The sequence below is a fragment of the Callorhinchus milii genome, unplaced genomic scaffold (assembly GCF_018977255.1).
Source record: "Callorhinchus milii isolate IMCB2004 unplaced genomic scaffold, IMCB_Cmil_1.0 Scaffold164, whole genome shotgun sequence".
Taxonomy (NCBI): domain Eukaryota; kingdom Metazoa; phylum Chordata; class Chondrichthyes; order Chimaeriformes; family Callorhinchidae; genus Callorhinchus; species Callorhinchus milii.
This window is the reverse complement of record NW_024704905.1, coordinates 88,939-110,608: the sequence shown is the minus strand read 5'-3', so window position 1 is coordinate 110,608 and position 21,670 is coordinate 88,939. Positions and strand designations below refer to the sequence as shown.

At 52.7% G+C, this 21,670-nt stretch overlaps 2 protein-coding genes across 2 annotated transcripts; both read right to left on the bottom strand.

Moving 5' to 3' along the window:
• Window positions 1-203: 203 nt before the first annotated feature.
• Window positions 204-3,993, bottom strand: LOC121851845 (proteasome subunit beta type-8-like; the record flags this gene model as incomplete). Its single annotated transcript, XM_042345931.1, has 2 exons — window positions 3,838-3,993; window positions 204-348 (listed from the first exon to the last, which is right to left on the bottom strand). Coding segments are annotated over exons 1-2 (280 nt in total), but the record flags the coding sequence as incomplete, so codon positions are not given.
• Window positions 3,994-7,784: 3,791 nt separating this feature from the next.
• Window positions 7,785-15,804, bottom strand: LOC103173390 (antigen peptide transporter 1). Its single transcript, XM_042345933.1, has 10 exons — window positions 15,635-15,804; window positions 14,863-14,993; window positions 14,021-14,226; window positions 12,176-12,373; window positions 11,894-12,022; window positions 11,469-11,657; window positions 11,206-11,379; window positions 9,637-9,796; window positions 8,810-8,946; window positions 7,785-8,242 (listed from the first exon to the last, which is right to left on the bottom strand). Exons 1-10 carry the CDS (start codon window positions 15,742-15,744, stop codon window positions 7,976-7,978), a joined length of 1,701 nt encoding a protein of 566 aa, XP_042201867.1. The 5' UTR covers window positions 15,745-15,804; the 3' UTR covers window positions 7,785-7,975.
• Window positions 15,805-21,670: the final 5,866 nt, after the last annotated feature.

The following is a 21,670-nucleotide window of genomic DNA, read 5'->3' as shown; positions in this document are numbered from 1 at the left end:
GAGAAAAGCTGCAGAGAGATTAAACTGCTAAGAGAGACCGAAGAGCCAACATCAAGGGATGGGCTAAAGGGACTGCGGCCCAATAGAGAGAGAGGTGTTTGGAAGATACAAAGCAAACAAAGAAAAGGCCATTATTTGGACTTTAAGATGCAGTGAGAGCGTGAATGGGGTTAGAAAGCTCCAGTGGGTTATGAGATACCGACCTATATAGGATCCCGCTGAGGCTCTGGAGTCCACGGCCACGATGACTCCATGTTGGAATTTGAATGCCATGGTGGTGGTCCCATGGTGTAATCTGATCTGGACCCCAGACTCGCCCTCTGTGTACGGCTTTACAAACTCCACCGGCTGCAACATAACAGCTCACTTTACACAAACCGTAAGGTCAGCACAAACCCAGAGGAACGGGAGAGAGGCCATGGGGAGAGGGCAAGCAGGTGAGAGGGCGGGGAGTGAGTGGGGGGAAGTAGGTGAGGGGCAGAGGTCAAGCAGGGAGCAGGAGAATGGGCTGGGCAAAGGGCAGGGGGAGGGGATGGGTGATCAGGGATGGGGGAAACGAGTGGGAGAAAGGGGGAGGGTAGGGAGTGGGTGGGGGGGAGGGGGGGTCGTGGGTGAGCAAAGTGGGTGAGGGAAGTGAGTGGAGGGAGGGAGTGGGGATGAGGGAAGGAAGGGAGTGGGGGAGGGAGAGGGGAGTGAGGGGTGAGGGGATGGGGGCAAAGGGAGTGGGTAAGGGGGAGCCTCGCCCACACTGAGCATATGATCCTGGGAGGGAAGGAGGGAGGGAGGGAGGGAGGGGCAGAGATTGGTCGCTGATCGCAGCCGGACTCAGAAAGTCTTCAGACTGAGAGTGACACCCGCCCCGCGGGGCCTCTGTCCCAAATCACTCTCATTAAGTCACCAAGAGCCCAGTAACTAACACACGGTGTGAACTCTCATTGCAATCTCCACTCACAATCTCACACACTCATTCACTCTCACTCTCACACATTCAAATACACTCATTCACACAAACTCACTCACACCCTCACTCTCCCACACTCACTCACACCCTCAACAACAACAACAACAAGATTCCATTTTTAGAGCGCCTTTCACGTCCCAAGGCACTGTACAGTTGGGTCAGGACCCGAGCAAGGGGGAAATGGTCAGGGTGAGGGGAGGGAAGGGAGGGAGCGAGGAGGGGTTAGAGTGTCGAGAGGGGAGCTGAAGGCTGAAGGTCAAAGAGAAAGGTCTTGAGACCGGCCTTGAAGGAGGAAAGGGAGGAGGTGGCGAAGGCACTGGGGGATAGAGTTCCAGAGCCTCGGGGCTGAGAGGCTGAAGGCCCGGCCACCGATGGTAGGGGGGTTGGGGCGGGGGATGTGGAGCAGACCGTAGCCAGAGGAACGGAGGGTACGGGCAGGTAGGGAGGGGGATAGTAGGTCGGAGAGGTAGGAGTGAGCGAGGTCGTGAATGGCCATGTAAGTGAGGATGAGGATCTTGAATTCGATCCTCTGGGGGATGGGGAGCCCGTGGAGGCGAGCGAGGGTGAGGGTGGGAGTGATGTGGGCACGAAGCCTGGTGCGGGCCAGTACACGAGCTGCAGAGTTCTGAATGACCTGCAGTGTGGAGGGAGGGCCGGGAAGGCCGGCGTGGAGAGAATTCCCATAGTCCAGCCTTGAGGTGATAAAGGTGTGGACCAGAGTTTCAGCCGCGTGAGGGGTGAGGTAGTGCCGTAGTCTGGCGATGTTCCGGAGGTGATGGAAGGCGGTGACAGTTGTGGCGCGGATATGAGGGAGAAAGGACAGCTCAGGGTCGAGAACCCCGAGGTTCCTGATGGCTTTGAGAGGTGGAGAGTGCGGAGCTGATGCTGTCAGCGCCTGAGGTGCGGAGGCGCTGACGTGAGCCAATCAGGAGGGCCTCAGTTTGGCGCACGTTGAGCTGAAGAAAGTTGTCTCTCGTCCAGGACTCGATGTCGGACAGACAGCTGTCAGGACATCGGGGTCATGGAGTTGAGGGTAGAGGAGGAAAGGTAGAGTTGGGTGTCATCCGCATACATGTGGGAGTGAACCCCATGTCTGCGGATGGTGTCACCACAGGGGGAGCATATAGAGGGTGAAGAGGAGGGGACCGAGGACAGAGCCCTGAGGGACTCCACATGAGACAGTGCGGGGGGTGGAGGAGAAGCCATTTGTTGAGACAAAGTGAAGACGGTGAGAAAGGTACGACCTAAACCACTCAAGGACAGGGCCTTGAAGGTTGAGGTGGGAGGACAAGCGGTGGAGGAGGATAGTGTGGTCGACCGTATTGAATGCTGCCGATAGGTCGAGGAGGACGAGGAGGCAGAGGGAGCCCTGGTCACAGATGGTCAGGATATCATTGGTGACCTTGACCAGGGCAGTTTCTGTGCTATGGGCAGCACCGAAACCCGACTGAAGGGGTTCGAATAACGAATAATCACTCTCCCACACTCACACACTCACTCACACATTTACAGATTCTCACACATTCACTCTCACACACTCACTCACAGACTCTCTCCCACTCACAGGCTCATACACACTCACTCACAGACTCACTCAAAGACTGTCTCACACTCATTCTCACACTCAGGCTCTCACACTCACTCTCACACTCACAGACTCTCACTCTCACACTCGCTCTCACGCTCACTTTCACACTCAGGCTCTCACACTCACTCTCACACTCAGGCTCTCACAGTCACTCTCACACTCACAGGCTCTCACACTCACTCGCACACTCACGCTCACTCTGACACTCAGGCTTTCACACTCACTCTCACACTCACAGACTCACTCTCACCGGCTCTCTTTCTCACACTCACACTCACTCTCACACTCACAGACTCACACTCTCACTCTCACACTCACTCTCACACTCACTCTCACACTCACTCACACTCACTCTCACACTCACAGACTCTCACTCTCACACTCACTCTCACACTCACTCTCACACTCACAGGCTCTCACACTCACAGACTCTTACACTCACAGACTCTCTCACACTCACAGGCTCTCACACTCACAGGCTCTCACACTCTCAGGCTCTCACACTCACAGACTCTCACACTCACTCTCACACTCACAGGCTCTCACACTCACTCTCACACTCACAGGCTCTCACACTCACTCTCACACTCACAGACTCTCACACTCACTCTCACACTCACAGGCTCTCACACTCACTCTCACACTCACAGGCTCTCACACTCACACTCACTCTCACAGACTCTCTCACACTCACTCTCACACTCACAGACTCTCTCACACTCACTCTCACTCTCACAGACTCTCACACTCACTCTCACTCTCACACTCACAGGCTCTCACACTCACAGGCTCTCACACTCACACTCACTCTCACACTCACAGACTCTCACACTCACAGACTCACTCACTCTCACACTCACAGACTCTCTCACCCTCAGGCTCTCACACTCACTCTCAGGCTCTCACACTCACTCTCACACTCACAGGCTCTCACACTCACTCTCACACTCACTCTCACACTCACTCTCACACTCTCAGGCTCTCACACTCACTCTCACACTCACTCTCACACTCACTCTCACTCTCAGGCTCTCACACTCACTCTCACACTCACAGACTCTCACACTCTCACAGACTCTCTCACACTCTCTCACACTCTCACAGACTCTCTCACACTCACTCTCACCCTCAGGCTCACGGAGAGGAGGTGTCGGGGTACAGTCAGCCCGAGCTGCAGTCGGGGTGAGTGAGACATTTGGCGGAGGTGAACATCACAGGGAATGCAATGGGAAGCGGCTGTGGATCAGGAAGTCCATGTGAGCTGAGCGGCTGCGGATCAAATACTCACATCCAGTCCCGCGGGTACTGCCCATCCACTGCTCAGAGCCGCGGCCCCTCCAGTCCCCTCCCCCGACCCCTCTGCCCCCCACAGGTCACCCCCCGGAGCCCAGGCTCGGGACACGCACACAGACGGCAGCGCCATATTACCCTGAAACAGCGGAAAGATTTAATCCGGATACGAGCAGAGACGAAAGTGAAAGTGGAACCTATTCACATCGGTCACTCAGCGCCTCTCAGCGTTTGTCAGTGTGTGTGTGTGTGTGAGTGAGTGTGTCTGTCAGTGTATGTGAGTGAGTGTGTGAGTGTGTCTGTCAGTGTGTGTGTGTGTATGTGTGAGTGAGTGTGAGTGTTTATATCAATGTGTGTGAGTGTGTGTGAGTTAGTGTGTGTGTGTGTCAGTGTGTGTGAGTGTGTCTGTCAGTGTGTATGAGTTAGTGTGTGTGTGTGTGAGAGTCTGTGTGAGTGTGTCTGTCAGTGTGTGTGAGTCTGTGTGTGTGTGTGTGTCTCAGTGTGTGTGAGTTAGTGTGTGTGTGTGTCAGTGTGTGTGTAAATGTGTATCTGTCATTGTGTGTGTGAGTGAGTGTGTCTGTCAGAGTGTGTGTGTGTGTGTGTCTGTCAGTGTCACAGTGTGTCCCACATAGGGTTAAATACTGATCCAATACAATACAGAATGACATTTACACTCCACCTTTCACATCGGGAGGACGTCTCAAGGCGCTGGACAGTCAGGGATTTTGGCCAGAGAGGGGGTGGGGGGGTATTGCGGTAAGGGAGGGTGGAGGACAGGGGGCAGCAGGATGGCCGAAGGCACGGTTGAAGGAGTCTTGAAAAGAGGCAAGGGAGGGAGCGAGGCAAAGGGAATGTGGGATGGAGTTCCAGAGGGTGGGGGCGGAGAGGCTGAAGGCCCGACCACCTATGGTGGGGGTGTGGGGGGGGCGGGCGGGGGACATGGAGCAGTCCGGAGCCCGCTGAGCGGAGGGAGTGGACAGGTTGTTAAGGGGTCAGCAGATCTGAGAGGTAGAGAGGGACAAGGTCATGGAGGGCCTTGAAGGCGAGGACAAGGGTTTTGAACCCTATCCTTTGGGGTATGGGGAGCCAGTGGAGCCGGGCAGGCGAGGGTGAGGTGATGGGGTTACGGAGTCTGGTGAGGGAGAGCCCACAAGCTGCAGAGTTCTGGATGATCTGCAGCCTGTGGAGGGAAGAGTTGGGGAGGCCGACAAGCAGGGGATTGGCGTAGTCGAGCCGAGATGTCGCCTGCATACTGACCCGGACCAAACTGTGTATCAACATCTCACCAGCTCTGGCCCAGACTCCACTGGTTCTCCATCAACAAAAAGATCGACTTCAGGATCCTCACTCTTGTGTTCAAATCTCTTCACTCTCTGGCACCTCCCCACCTCTCTGACCTCCTCACTCCCCTGGTCAGTGCTTCCACTCGAGTGGCACCGGCCTCCTGCCCATCCCTCATACCCTCCGCCCCACCATTGGAGGTTTTGCTTTCAGCTACTACACCTCAAAACTCTGGAACACTCTCCCTCAATCCCTCTGCCGTGCCCCCTCCCCTCTTTCAAATCGTGCCTGAAAACCTTCATCTTCGACTGTGCTTACGGTCACGTCGCCCACTCCCCCCAACTTGGCGTCCAGCTCCCCTACTGTTAAGCACTCTGAGACGCTGCCCTGGGTGGAGGGCGCTATATAACTTCAAGTTGTTGTTATAGTAGATGTGATGAATGTGTGAATGAGGGTTTTGGTGGCCTGAGGGATCTTGAGGCAGTGGCGGAGTCGGGCGATGTTGCGGAGGTGCGGGAAAGCAAAGCGAATCATGGGATAAAGGATTAAACACAGAAACAAACACAGAGGGTTAAACACAGACACAGAGGGTTAAACACAGACACAGAGGGTTAAACAGACACAGAGGGTTAAACACAAACACAGAGAGTTAAACACACAGAGGGTTAAACACAGACACAGATGGTTAAACACAGACACAGAGAGTTAAACACAGACACAGAGGGTTAAACACAGACACTGAGGGTTAAACAGACACAGAGGGTTAAACACAGACACAGGGAGGTTAAACACACAGAGGGTTAAACACAGACACAGGGGGTTAAACACACAGAGGGTTAAACACAGACACAGAGGGTTAAACACAAGCACAAGGGGTTAAACCGCTGCCTGTTAGTTGGTGTTTGAAGCTTGTGATGGTGTCTCTGCTGTGAGCTGTGGGGTGGGGGGGCTGTGGGGGTGGGGGGCTGTGAGCTGTGGGGGTGGGGGCTGTGAGCTGTGGGGGTGGGGGCTGTGAGCTGTGGGGGTGGGGGGGGCTGTGGGGGTGGGGGCTGTGAGCTGTGGGGGTGGGGGCTGTGAGCTGTGGGGTGGGGGGGGCTGTGGGGGTGGGGGGGCTGTGGGGGTGGGGGGGCTGTGGGGGTGGGGGGCTGTGGGGGTGGGGGGGGCTGTGAGCTGTGGGGGTGGGGGCTGTGAGCTGTGGGGGTGGGGGGGGCTGTGGGGGTGGGGTAGAGGGGCTGTGGGGGTGGGGGGGGCTGTGGGGGTGGGGGGCTGTGAGCTGTGGGGGTGGGCGGGGCTGTGAGCGGGGGGGCGGGGCTGTGAGTGGGGGCGGGGCTGTGAGCTGTGGGGGTGGGGCTGTGAGCGGGGGGCGGGGCTGTGAGCGAGGGGCGGGGCTGTGGGCGGGGGGGCGGGGCTGTGAGCGGGGGGCGGGGCTGTCGGGCACTCCGCCACTCGCGATGCTGTGTTCACCGCGTCACCAGTTGCGGAGCAGATTGAAACTTCTCAGGTTTCAGCTCAATCAGCGGCGCCAGAGCCCGACCACCGCCAGGCGGCGCCAGAGTCCGGACACCGCCAGGCGGCGATAGAGCCCGGACACCGCCAGGCGGCGCCAGAGAAGCACATCAGAGCAGCAGAATGACCACAATCATCACTTGGCTTCCGGAGGGCCCGAGAGCCCCACAAACCTGAGCAAACTCTAACCTTAACTTTATTGTTTGAGACCATCTTTGCTCTTCTCGTGTGTCGGAAGAACACGCCTCGTGTTCACTCGTTTATGTGAGTCAGTGACTGAGTGACTTGTCATTGTTGAGTGTGAAAAACGAGTGTGAATTGGACTCAAACATCTACAGATCAGAGTGCGAGAGACACCGAGTGTGAGTAATTCACAATCAAGTCTCAACCATACCCCTCGCACACGTGTGCTCCCATCACAAGATAAACATGTGTTCACACCGGCAGATAACACGCTCATTGCGAGAAACTGCTTCACTGGCTCCGGACACCCGATGATGTGACTTTTACATCTTCTCCAACATGAAGATCTCACTAAGCCTTGAGCCGCGATGTGCACAAGACCATAAGAACATAAAAAATACTGGACAAATAAAGCCCAAGGTCCATCTAAAGGCCAAGGTCCATCACTGGAGTCCTGTAGCTCAGTGGGTAGAGCACTCACCTTGCAAGCAAGAGACCAGGGTTTGATTCCCGGCAGGGCGACACCTTCGGCAAGTTTCTTTGCTCCATACGCCTGATAATAATCCCTCAAGAAAAAAAAATTGGGTCACTTCTATCCATGACTGTTTGTGGGACACTGCTGTGCGCAATTGGCTGCCGCGTTTCGCCCACAAAATACAGTCAATTCACTTTACAGTGTGTTCTGTGAAGCGCTTTGGGACGTCCTCCCGATGTGAAAAGCGCTATATCAAATGCAAGGATTATTATTATCTCATCATGTTATTTCCTCGAAAAAAATGATCTCCGTATTTGAAAGAATGAACATTTGCTGCTTTATGGTCTCTGCCCCTGAGGGAGGCTGTGCCAGGGGTTCACTATCCTCTCACTCAGATAGTCTTGGTGGAGATTGGATGTGAATTCAATCACAGGCCGTATGACCACTGGTTTTATTATTCTGCAGAGGTGCAACTTTTAATAAAAATGGCAGATTGAGTGTTTAGTACAAAACGCTTTATTAATCCCATTTATTTACAATCTAATGTCTACAGTGAAGCAGGAGCCTGTGACGAGCAGCAGCACATCATTCCTTGGAGTCGCTGGTTGAAGAGTGAAGGTTAAGTGCTCTGAGACACTGGCCTGTGTGGAGGGCACTTTATAAGTGCAACTTGTTGTTGTTGTTGTCGATGTCACGGCTCCTCAGCTGTACCAGTGCCTGTACCTGTGCCTGTGCCTGCCGCCACAGTGTCTCTGTTTTTCCCGAATCCCCGGAGCTGGTTCTGTCGGAGACGTCGATAAATGCCATCCTGGAGGAGCAGCTCCTGGTGCCGACCTCGCTCCACGATGCTCCCGTTCTCCAGCACCAGGATCTGGTCCGCGTTCTCCACGGTGCTCATCCGGTGAGCGATGACCAGCAGCGCTCGCTCCTCAGATCGCTGGAAAACTGCCCCCTGAACCTGAACAGACAGGAGTGTGAGACTGGTCACTGGTGCTGGTTAACGCTTAACACGCACAGCGATGATCAATTAATATCTACCACAAGAAGTGCTGATGAGGTAATATTTTCTGTGCAGAGCTGTGGTTGGTTATTATTTACTGGGGGAAATGCTGTTAATTATTACCATAGGCAATGCTGCTTAATGTTAATTAGGTGACTTGACAGTTTAGTGAAAGTTTACCATATAAACCGTGAGTTGGTGTGCGTCCTTGTAATTTGATACCGTATTTACAAAGACAACTGATATTTAGCTAAAAAACAACTGATAACAATATCATGTACTGGTTTCCTAATAGTTACCAGGTGATATCTTGGCTAGTTACAATTTACCAGGTGATGTGCTGACTAGTTACTTTTCACCAGGAGATATGCTGACTAGTTACTATTTGCCAGGTGATGTCTGGCAAGTTACTGTTTACCAGGAGATGTCTGGCTAGTTACTATTTACCAGGTGAAGTCTGGCTAGTTACTATTTACCAGGTAATTTGCTGACTAGTTACTGTTTACTAGGTGATGCCATAGTTACCATGTGCTCACTCTCCACATCCAGGGAGCTGGTGGCATCGTCGAGGATGAGGACGCGAGGGTCAAGGACAAGGGCTCGGGCGATGGCCACTCGCTGTTTCTGTCCCCCCGATAGCTGAGCTCCTTTCTCCCCGGCGTCTGCAGCGAGAAGAGAGCAAGTGTCAGAGACCAGAGACACTGACATACCCCACATAAACCATATAACCCACATGCACAACATACACCATATAACCCACATACACCACAGTGTAACACTGACATATACTACATGACCCACATACACCATATAAACTATATAACCCACATACACAACGTACACCATATAACTCACAAAACTCACCCCCCCGCACAACCCACATACACAACATACTCCACATACACCACAGTGAGACACTGACACTGACTGACACTGACCCACTGACTGATAGACTAAGTGAGTGAGCAGAGAGACCCATGACAGTCAACGTTTAACATTGTAAAGCGTGAATGTAATCCTTCAGGTGGCTGAGTAGGCAACAGGTCAGTGTTGGTCACAGTCCCCTACATCTCTCTCACCCTTCGTGTGAACACATCTCCCTATCACCCGCCTCCCGCTCCCCCCCCCACACACACATCTCTACCCCCTTTCTCCCCCCCAATACTCATCTCTCACCCTCCTCTATGCCCTCCCCCACCACACACACGTCTCTCACCCTCCTCCTGTACATGCCTGTCTCATGCCCTCCTATGTCCACTTCTCTCTCTCTCCCTCCTATGTCCATTCCTCTCTGTGTCACCCTCAGCCCTGTGTTTACTATATTGCCCTAAATTCCCAATCCTCTTACTGACCGGTATTGTAGCCGTCCTTGAGCTCGGAGATGAAGCCGGAAGCATTTGCGCACTTGGCCGCATTGATGACCTTTCCCAGTGAGGCATCCCGCAGGCCATAGGCGATGTTCCTCTGCACAGAGCGAGCGAACAGCGTGGGCTCCTGACTGACCAGAGCCACCTACAGCCAAACACAGGCCGTCACTATCAGCGTATACACAGCCCAGACACACAGGCCATCACCATCATCAAACACACAGCCCAGACACACAGGCCATCACCATCAACAGATACACAGCCCAGACACACAGGCCGTCACCATCATCAGTGGAGTCCTGTAGCTCAGTGGTTAGAGCACTCGCTTTGCAAGCGAGACACTTGGGTTCAATTCCAGGCCGGGCCAAATCTTGGGCAAGTTTCCTTACTCCACACACCTAATAATAATCCCTCCAAAATAAAACAAAAATAAATTGGTCATTTTCAATCCACCACTGTTTGTGGGAAAGACGCTGCTGTGCACAATTGGCTGCCGCGTTTCGCCCACAAATATACTGTCAATTTACAGTCTATTCTGTGAAATGTTTTGAGACGTCGAGAAAACATGAAAAGCGCAATATCAAATGCAAGGATTATTATTATTATTATTATCAGATACACAGCCCTGACACACAGGCCTTCACCATCAGTGTACACACAGCCCTGACACACAGGCCTTCACCATCAGTGGAAACATAGCCACAGTGTATTGCTGTAAACATGGTCTATTGCTGGATATACAGAGCCCATAACTGTATACATGGGCTACATAATTACTGGATACACAGGCTACATTATAGTACAATAATAGTGTATATTATAATATAGAACTGACAGAATTCAATGGAATTCATTAGACCAATAGAATTAATATAATTTAGGATAATTTAAAAATCTGGCTGAAGCCTAAGGATTAGTTAGAAGAAAAAGGAAATTGTTTGTGAAGCTGGCAGGTTAAATAAGGTTCCATTCACCTGTTCAGAAAGACGTTAAAGATTACATAACACTGTTGGTAAATTAAATAAAGTTTCTCACAGGGTCTGGCTAACAATCCCACAAATAACACTGGTTGCACTTCATGGCTGTGTGTGTGGGATATGCACAAATTAGCTGTCGCTACATTATAGTAAAGTCCAGTGAAGATCTTTGAGATGTTTCATCAATATGATAAAGATGTTGTATCAACTGCAAGAATTATTACATACAATACATAGAGTATTGCAGCACAGAAGGAGGCCCATTCAGCCCATCAAGCCTGTGCCGGCTCTTTGGAAGAGCTACGCTATCAATAACAATAATAAAAATAATCCTTATGCTTGATAGTGCCTTATCACAACTTCGAGACGTCTGAAAGCGCTTCAGATGTTATACTGTAAAGCGTAGTGACTGTGTATTTTGGGGGGGAAACACGGCAGCAATTGCGGACTACAATGTCCCCCCAAACAGCCGTGGATCAGTCGCATTCCCCGGCTCTTTCTCCCCATACCCCAGTAAATGTTTCCTTGTCCTGGACCTGTCACTTTAGTCACTTCTATTATCATTGCTCTCTCTTACCGCCTTGTGATAATAGCGATGTTCATATTCCTCGATGGGCCTCCCGTCCAGCAGGATCTGGCCGGACTGTGGCTGGTAAAACCTCTTGAGGAGACACACACATGAGGTCTTGCCGCTGCCCGAGGCTCCCACCAGCGCCGTGATCTCCCCCGGACGCAGCTCGAACGAGACTTTCTGTAAGAGAGAAATTGATCGGGATTCGTTCACTCGCTGCTCCAACTCAGACCTGACACGGAGCAGACGGGAATCACAGCCGCCGTTACCTTCAGCACCGGAGCGTCTGCTCTCTGTGGGTAACAGAAAGTCACGTCCCTGAACTCAATGTGACCGCGTAAGGTTTTCGGAGCCAGAGTCCCCGGTGGGGGCAGCGCTGGTTCCCGATCCATGTAATTAAACACCTTCTCAGAGGCTCCGACAGCCTTTCGTACGTTCGGGTAAACAGAGATCAGCACCTGCAACAGAGCAACTTCTGATAGAGTAACTTGTAATACAGCAGCTTGTAATATAGGGTCTGTAATACAGCAGCTTGTAATATAGGGCCTGTAATACAGCAGCTTGTAATATAGGGTCTGTAATACAGCAGCTTGTAATATAGGGTCTGTAATGCAGCAGCATGTAATAGAGCTTCCCCCCCACCCACCCCTCCCCCATCACATACACACTCTGCCCCCCCAAACCGCGCTCCCACCTCAACGGCCGACGTGAACTGCATCTCGTAGAGGATGAAGGAGACGAGGTCACCACTGGTCACAACCCCCGAGGCCACCAGCTGCCCCCCATAGCACAGCACAGCCACCTTGAGAGCCAGGCCGGAGAGCTGCGGAGAGAGAGAGAGAGAGAGAGAGTGTGAGAGTGAGGAGGGGGGGTGGGGGGAGAGAGAGTGTGTGACGGGGGGCTGGGGGGGGAGAGAGAGAGTACACAGACAGACACACACACACAGGGAGGGAGGGAGGGAGGGAGAGTGACCTACGTTGGTCAGGCACATGAACCCTGCGTACGCCGCTGCCTCCTTCTGGTTGAGTTGGAAGCTGAGCTGCAGTCGGTGTCGGTATCGCCGGGTCTCGCTCTCCTCTCCGGCCAAACTCTTCACCGTCCGCATCGCAGAGAAGGTCTCCATAGCAACCTGGCTCGCAGCCGCCAGAGAGGTCTGTACCTCAGCCGAGAGAGCCTGGGAGAGAGAGAGTGTGAGAGTGAGACAGCGAGAGAGAGTGTGAGACAGAGTGTGAGAGTGAGACAGAGAGAGAGAGAGAGAGAGAGTGTGAGAGTGAGACAGAGAGAGAGAGAGAGAGAGAGTGTGAGAGTGAGACAGAGAGAGAGAGTGAGAGAGAGAGCGAGAGAGAGAGAGTGTGTGAGAGTGAGACAGAGAGAGAGAGTGTGAGACAGAGTGTGAGAGTGAGACAGAGAGAGAGAGTGAGATAGAGAGTGTGAGAGTGAGACAGAGAGAGAGAGAGAGAGAGAGTGTGAGAGAGAGACAGAGAGAGAGAGTGTGAGACAGAGTGTGAGACTGAGACAGAGAGAGAGAGTGTGAGACAGAGTGTGAGAGTGAGACAGCGAGAGAGAGTGTGAGACAGAGTGTGAGAGTGAGACAGAGAGAGAAAGTGAGAGAGAGAGTGTGAGAGCGACTGAGACAGAGAGAGAGAGAGCGAGAGAGTGTGTGAGAGAGAGACAGAGAGAGAGAGTGTGAGACAGAGTGTGAGACTGAGACAGAGAGAGAGAGTGAGAGAGAGAGTGTGAGAGTGAGACAGAGAGAGAGAGAGAGAGCGAGAGAGTGTGTGAGAGAGAGACAGAGAGAGAGAGTGTGAGACAGTGTGAGAGTGAGACAGAGAGTGAGAGAGAGAGAGAGTGTGAGAGAGAGTGTGAGAGTGAGACAGAGAGAGAGAGTGTGAGAGAGAGAGCCTGTGAGAGAGTGTGAGAGTGAGACAGAGAGAGAGAGTGTGAGAGAGAGAGTGTGAGAGTGAGACAGAGAGAGTGTGAGAGAGAGAGTGAGAGAGAGAGAGCCTGTGAGAGAGTGTGAGAGTGAGACAGAGAGAGAGAGAGAGAGAGAGCGAGAGAGTGTGTGAGAGAGAGACAGAGAGAGAGAGTGTGAGACAGTGTGAGAGTGAGACAGAGAGTGAGAGAGAGAGAGAGTGTGAGAGAGAGTGTGAGAGTGAGACAGAGAGAGAGAGTGTGAGAGAGAGAGCCTGTGAGAGAGTGTGAGAGTGAGACAGAGAGAGAGAGTGTGAGAGAGAGAGTGTGAGAGTGAGACAGAGAGAGAGAGTGTGAGAGAGAGAGTGAGAGAGAGAGAGCCTGTGAGAGAGTGTGAGAGTGAGACAGACAGAGAGGGAGTGTGAGAGAGTGTGAGAGAGAGAGTGAGAGAGAGAGAGAGCTTGTGAGAGAGAGTGTGAGTGAGACAGAAAAAGAGTGTGAGAGGGAGAGTGAGTGTGACACAGAGTGTGAATGTGAGTGTGGGAGAGAGAGGTGAGGTGAAGCGTGAGTGTCTGGTGAGAAGTCTCTTTCACTCTCTCACTCGCTCTCACACGGTCTCTCTCGTACTCTCAGTCTTTCTCTCTCACTCACTCTCTCGCACTCTTTCTCTCTCTCTCACTCTCTCCCTCACGCTCACACACTCTCTCCCTCACACTTTCTCTCACTCTCTCGTACTCCCACTCTCTCTCACATTTCCTCTCTCTCTCACTCTGTCACACACACTTGCACTCCCTCTCTCTCACGCGTTCTCTCTCACTCTCTCTCGTACTCCCTCGCTCTCACATACTCACACCTTCGCTCTCACATACTCTCTCCCCCTCTCTCACACTCTCTCTCTCTCGGGGTGTACCTGGTAGAAGCCACCTGCGAGGTCAGGGATGAGCAGGATGATGGGGATGCCGATGGCTGTGAACAGGGAGAGGCGCCCGGACAGACTGAGCATAAACCCAAACAGACACAGAGTCCGCATCAGGTACCAGAGCAGCAAACTGAGCCGGTCTGACAGGGCCTCGCTCATCGTGTTAGTGTCTGTGGTGATCCGAGAGGTGATGTCTCCTGGAGAGAGAGAGTGTGTGTGAGAGGGAGACAGAGAGAGCGAGAGAAAGAGGGGGAGAGCTCCATTTCTCCTCATTATCAACAACAACAACAAAATGACATTTATAGAGCGCTTTCACATTGGGAGGATGTCCCAAAGCCCGAGCATGGGGGAGGGGAGGGGTAGGGGGAGGGGAGGGGTGGGTTGGTGTAGGGGTGAGGGAAGGCAGAGAGGTGGGAGGGAGACCAAAGGCACGGTCAAGAGAAGGGTCTTGAGACCGGCCTTGAAGGAGGTGAGGGAGGAAGCGAGGGGAGGGGACCATGGAATGGAGTTCCAGAGTGTGGGGGCAGAGAGGCTGAAAGCTCGGCCACCGATGGGAGGGCGGGTCGGGCGGGAGACATGGAGCAGCCGGAGCCCAGTGAACGGAGGAGTGGGCAGGTTGGTAGGGAGTCAGCAGGTCAGAGAGGAAAGAGGGGGTGAGGCTATAGATGGCCTTATCACAGAGAGAACGTGAGAAAGAAAATATGTAAGAGGGAGAGAAGCGAGAGAGCGAGTAGGGCACCCAGCTCGCAAACCCCCCCACCCAGCCCGGCCCCTCCCCCACCTGACCCCGCCCCCAGCTCGACCCACTCCCCCCACCCACCGTGTTCACTTACCCGTATGAACCGCGTCAAAGAACCCGATGTCCTGGTGCAAAACGGAGCGGAAAACGTTGCTCTGAATACGAGTGTGAATCCGGCTCATAGTGACATTGTATATAGCGTCACATAGAAACTCCGTCACCGCACTGAGTGTGAGAGAGAGTGTGAGTCAGTGTGAGAGACAGAATCACTGTGAGAGAGTTTGTGTGTGTGAGAGACAGTGTATGAGAAAATCAATGTGTGTGAGAGTCACTGTGTGTGAGAGACTGTGTGTGAGTCAGTGTGTGTGTGAGCAGTCACTGTGTGTGTGAGCAGTCACTGTGTGTGAGACCTGTCACTCACACGAGTGTGAGCAGTGTGTATGAGTGTGAGCAGACACTGTATGTGTATGACGAGTCACTGTGTGTGTGAGCAGCCACTGAGTGTGTGAGTGTGAGCAGTCACTGTGTGAGTGTGAGCGGTCAGTGTGTGTGTGTGTGTGAGCAATCAGTGTGTGTGAGCAGTCACTGTGTGTGTGAGCAGTCACTATGTATGTGTGTGAGCAGTCACTGTGTGTGTGAGCAGACACTGTGTGTATGTGTGTGTGTGTGTGTGAGAGAGAGAGCAATCCCTGTGTGTGTGAGCACTGTGTTTGTGTGTGAGTGTGAGTAGTCCCTGTGTGTGTGAGTGAGCACTGTGTGTGTGAGACAGTCCCTGTGTGTGTGTGTGTGTGTGTGAGTGTGAGCACTGTGTGTGTGTGACACCCCAATCTGACGTTAACCCCTGTATCCCCAGACTCTCTGCATACCTTCCGATGGAGATCAGAGCCATGGTGATGATGGCGGCTGTGAAAGCTGAGGGATTCTCCCTGTTGTTCAGCCAATCAGTCATGCGGCCGGTGTAATAGGGGACAGCCATCTCTCCTGTGGGAGACCAGAGTCACTGAGTGTCCGAAACCCCCCCGGCCCCCACCCTCACCCCCCACCCCCACACCACCCCAAATCCAGCCCTCACACACAGCCCCCCTCGCCCCCCAGCCCTCACACACAGCCCTCACACACAGCCCCCATCGCCAACCCCCCCCACCACACCCCCGGAGCTTGTGATTCTCACCCAGGGACGATAGCACCAGGAAGACGGACATGAGCCCGAAGCGGCCGAAGTCTGGTCTGATACAGGACAGTAGCCGGGACAGTGTGGCTCCAGCCCGTGGGCCGCCCTCCCCATCTTCCTCCCCCTCCCCCGCCTCCTCCTCCTCCTCTTCTGGGAAGAAGCGACGCCAAATCACACAGGCCAGAGCCGTGACCAGATGGGCCGGGACCAGCAGCCGCCAACTCCCGCTCCCGCACAGCAGTTCAGTGGCGGGGGCCGTGGCAGGGGCCGTGGCTGGGGCAGGAGCCACGGCCGGGGTGGGAACCGGGGGGCCAAGGCTCAGGTACAACGGGATGATCAGACACACGATGCCCGTGAACCGGTGCAGGTCTTGGAGCCGCAGCCAGGCCGGGCGGCCGGGGAGTCGGACCAGCGCCCCCCGCACCGCGGCCGACAGGACAGTGAAGCGGAGCAGGGAGGCCACCCACAGGCCGGTCAGGGAGATGGGGGAGAAGGTCTGTCTCAGTACCAAGTCCAGTAGAGAACTCGCTGCCAAGTCCAGCAGCGGCAGCAACAGCAAAGCCTGAGCAAAGGCGGCCTTCATTCCGCAGCCTAGAGCACAACAACAACAACAATAATCATTATTATTATCACAGTCTGAAACACAACAATAAATAACAATCATTACTAATATCACAGCCTGGAGCACAATAATCATTATAAACCGTCTAACAGAGAAACATCTCACATGTTTATTATAAAGTATACACATACACATGCATATATATATACACACAGACACAAATGCACACACAGACACACACATACATATACACAGACACATATATACAGACACACACACATATAATAATAATAATAATCCTTGCATTTGATATAGCGCTTTTCACGTCGGGAGGATGTCCCAAAGAGATTCACAGAACACACTATAAAGTGAAGTGACTGTATATTTGTGGGCGAACGCGGCAGCCAATTGCGCACAGCAATGTCCCACAAACAGTCGTAGACTGAAAATGACCAATTTATTATTGTTTTGTTTTGGAGGGATTATTATTAAGTAAGGAAACTTGCCCAAGGTTTCGCCCGGCCTGGAATTGAACTCAGGTCTCTCGCTTGCAAAGCGAGTGCTCTAACCACTGAGCTACAGGACTCCAGTGTCTCGGATTTCACCATCACTGACAAGGCCATCTCTGACCACCATTTTGTCTCCCTCAACTCCCATATCCCTCTCCCCACTGCCTCCAAACCTACCATCATCTTCTACCGCCCGTGGAAGAAGATCTCCGCGCAATCCCTCTCCGCTGCCCTGGAGTCCTCTGAACTCCTCCTCCTCTGGCCCACCTCTCGTACCAACCCATTCGCTGCACCCTCTCCACCACACTCGACGTCCTTACCTCCCCTCACTCCCGAACTGCCTTCTATTCCCAATCCTCACCATGGTTCACCAGCTACCTCCGCTCCCTTAAGGGCCAGGTGCGGGCTGCTGAACACACTTGGCTCAAATCCAGCCTAACGGTCTACCGCCACATCTGCCTGGACCTCATCAAGACCTACCGCTCCGCACTTGCCTCAGCCAAATCATCCTTCTATTCCAGGTTAATCCTGGAGATGAAGGGCAACTCCAGGCTCCTGTTCTCCACCACTAACCGGCTCCTCTGCCCTCCCTGCCACGCCTCGCAGATACTTTCCTCTGATTCTCACTGCGAGTGAAGTGACTGTATATTTGTGGGCGAACGCGGCAGCCAATGGCGCACAGCAATGTCATACAAACAGTCGTAGATTGAAAATGACCAATTTATTATTGTTTTTGGTTTTGGAGGGATTATTATTAGGCTCTGTGTGGAGTAAGGAAACTTGCCCAAGGTTTGGCCCTGACCTGCCTGGAATTGAACCCAGATGTCTCGCTTGCAAAGTGAGTGCTCTGACCACTGAGCTACAGGACTCCACAAAAAAATATACACACAGACACACCACATATACACCGACACAGACTTACAGACAAACACACACGCACACTCATGCACAGACACTCACATACACAGACACATACACTCATATATACACACACACATATCTATCTATATATTTCTCTTGTTTGTAGATAAACACGGAAGCCCTGAACGAGCTGGAGCTTCAGGTCCGGAGTATTTTGGGGGGGATCGAGCGATGGATGGGAAACTGGGAGAAACTCCCTCTCATCTCCTGTAGCTGGTGGGGAAGGGAGAGTGCGCTGTGGGTCAGCCTGGGCTGTGAGCTCACAGTCTGGGTCTCACAGTCTGGGGCTCACACTCTGGGGTTTACTGTCCAGGGTTCACAGGCCGGGGCTCAATGTCTGGGGCTCACTGTCCGGGGCTCACAGGCCGGGGCTCACTGTCTGGGGCTCATTGTCCGGGGTTCACAGGCCGGGGCTCACTGTCTGGGGCTCACTGTCCGGGGTTCACAGGCCGGGGCTCACTGTCTGCGGCTCAATGTCTGCGGCTCACAGGCCAGGGCTCACTGTCTGTGGCTCATATGCCGAGGCTCACTGTCTGGGGCTCACTGTCTGCGTCTCACTGTCTGGGGCTCACAGCCCGGGGCTCAGAGGCCGGGGTTCACTTTCTAGGGTTCACTGTCCGTGGTTCACTTTCTGGGGTTCACTGTCTGGGGCTCAGAGTCTGGGGCTCACTGTCTGGGGCTCAGAGTCTGGGGTTCACAGTCGTGACCTCCTGACCCAGAATTCGGGTGAGTTAAAATCGGCTTTTCATCTGAAGGAAACTCTTTCCAGCATCGAACTGAATCTCAGACTGGAGGTGAATTATAAGGAGGGGCTGCGCTTCTGTGATAATCTCTGAAATATAAATTTATTGGAAGTAAAAGAGAATTAGTTACTGTGAAGTCAGGAGCGGAGCCGGGTATCAGCTCAGAGCTGTGACCAGTCACAGACTGACAGTCTGGCTTTCCGGGAATCCACAGCCTGAACAAAGATTACTGACAAACAGCTCTAACTACCAGAGTAATAGTTACTGACAAATACCTCCAACTACCAAAGTAATAGTTACTGACAAACAGCTCTAACTACCAGAGTAATAGTTACTGACAAATACCTCCCACTACCAGAGTAATAGTTACTGACAAACAGCTCTAACTAACAGAGTAATAGTTACTGACAAACACCTCCAACTACCAGAGTAATAGTTACTGACAAACAGCTCTTAACTAACAGAGTAATGGTTACTGACATAAACAGCACTAATAATACAATAATCCTTGCATTTGATATAGCGCCTTATCATACTGTAAAGTGTATTCACTGTATATTTTTGTGGGCAAATCGCGGCAGTCAATTACATAAACAGTGTCCCACAAACAGTCGTGGACTGAGTGACCACTTTTTTGTTAAGGAATTATTGACTCGGAAAAGCCATTCACAATTGTCTAACAATTGAGTTTCTAGTTACTGGTGGTAAAGAGGTGTGTGGAGTGAGGAAACTTGTCCAACCTTCGCCGGTCCGGAATCAAACCCAGGTCCAGTGACTGCTCCAACCACTGAGCTACAGGACTCCACTAACTACCAGAATAACAGTTACTAATTACCTGTATCCAGGAGCTGTGTACACTGTGCAGGAGGCTGTGTAGTGAGCAGGAGCTGTGTACACGGTGGAGGAGGCTGTGTACACTGTGGAGGAGGCTGTGTACACGGTGGAGGAGGCTGTTTACACGGTGCAGGAGGCTGTGTACACGGTGCAGGAGGCTGTGTACACGGTGGAGGAGGCTGTGTACACGGTGGAGGAGGCTGTGTACACGGTGGAGGAGGCTGTGTACACGGTGCAGGAGGCTGTGTACACGGTGGAGGAGGCTGTGTACACGGTGCAGGAGGCTGTGTACACGGTGCAGGAGGCTGTGTACACGGTGCAGGAGGCTGTGTAGTGAGCAGGACGCTGTGTACACGGTGCAGGAGGCTGTGTACACGGTGGAGGAGGCTGTGTACACTCCCTGGTGAAGATGTTTAACAGTTGCTTTGAGGAGGTGTAGACGCGGCCGCTCTGGAAATCCCCCTCTCAGTCTCTCAACTCGAAACCGAAATGAGACACAGAAACAGTGAGAGAGAAAGAGACAGAAACAGAGAAAGACCAACAGCGCCGTTTACTGGAGAGAAAGAGAGAGAGAACGAGAGAGAGAGAGAGAGAGCCCCCGGAAAGAGAAAGAGAAACTGACATCGAGAGATGCTCAGAGACTGAGCTTCAGAGACAGAGATAGAGACAGAAAGAGAGAGAAAGAGAGAGAGAGACAGAGAGATACAGAGAGAGAGAGACAGAGAGAGATAGAGAGATACAGAGAGAGATAGAGAGATACAGAGAGAGAGAGATAGAGAGAGAGAGAGACAGAGAGAGATAGAGACAGAGACCTGATCTGTATTTATGAGCTGCTGTGGCTTAAGATCGCGGCGGCTTTTACCTGTAAGTACAGGGGAGGGGGAGGGTGTGTGTATATCTGTGTGTGTGTCTCTGTGTGTATGTCAGTGTGTGTATATGTCTGTGTGTTTGTATATGTCTGTGTGTGTCTTTCTCTGTGTACGTCTGTGTGTGTGTATATATCTGTCTCTGTGTGTATGTCAGTGTGTGTATATGTCTGTTTGTGTCTCTGTGTATTTCTGTCGGTTAGTGTGTGTGGGACTGTGTTAAACCGCTACTGATCTGTTGGGAGCATTGAATTCCTGGAAATGTATTCAGGGAAATTCTGATGTGATTAATTCAGTCAAAAGGGAACCCACAGCTCTCTGTGTGAACTGAAGCGGGTCAAAGGGTTATAGTTTATCACAGAAACCAGATGATTTCCCCCTTCAGTCTGAGCCAGAGGATCCACCCCCCTACACGCCTTCCCACACACACACACCCACACAAACACCCCCTCCCCACACACACATACACCCGACATATACACACACAGACTACACCCTACACACAAACCACATACACAACCTCCCCCACACACATACACCCGACATACACGCACACACTCCCCCCTACACACATACACCACACACACAACCCCCCCATACAGAACGTACACACATCCCACACACCCCTACACAGCCTCCTCCCCCACACTCACCAACACACATACATCTCACTTATATACACACGTCCAACCCCCTCAACCCCCTACACTCCACACACACTCCCCACACTCATCCCTACACACACACAACCCCTCCCACACACCTCCACCCACAGACACACACACCCCCCACACACATAGGTTCCACACACACACACACATTCCACACACACAATACACCTCCGCCTACATATTCACACTCTCTCTCCCTCACTCACCCACACACAGTCTCCCCCCTCCCCAACACACACTTGTCATCAAACACCAGTTCATTCCCATATCAACTGACCCCATATCAACCTGTCTGCTCCCTCCCCTCAGCGGGCTCTGGCCTGCTTCACATCCCCCACTCGACCCCCTTTCCCCCCACATTGTCCTTCGGGCCTTCAGTCTCAGTCTCTTTGCCCCCACCCTCTGGAACTCCATCCCACATTCCCTTTGCACCCCCCCCCGCCCAATCTCTTGCCTGCTTTACCAAGCCTTTGGCCACCCTCCTACCCCCACCCTTCCTGTCCTCCATCCCCAGCTCGGGTCCAAATCCCTGACTGTCCAGTGCCTCCCGATGGGACGTCCTTCCGATGTGAAAGGCGCTGTGTAAATGTCATTCTGTATTGTATTCCCTTTAAAAGAATTGATG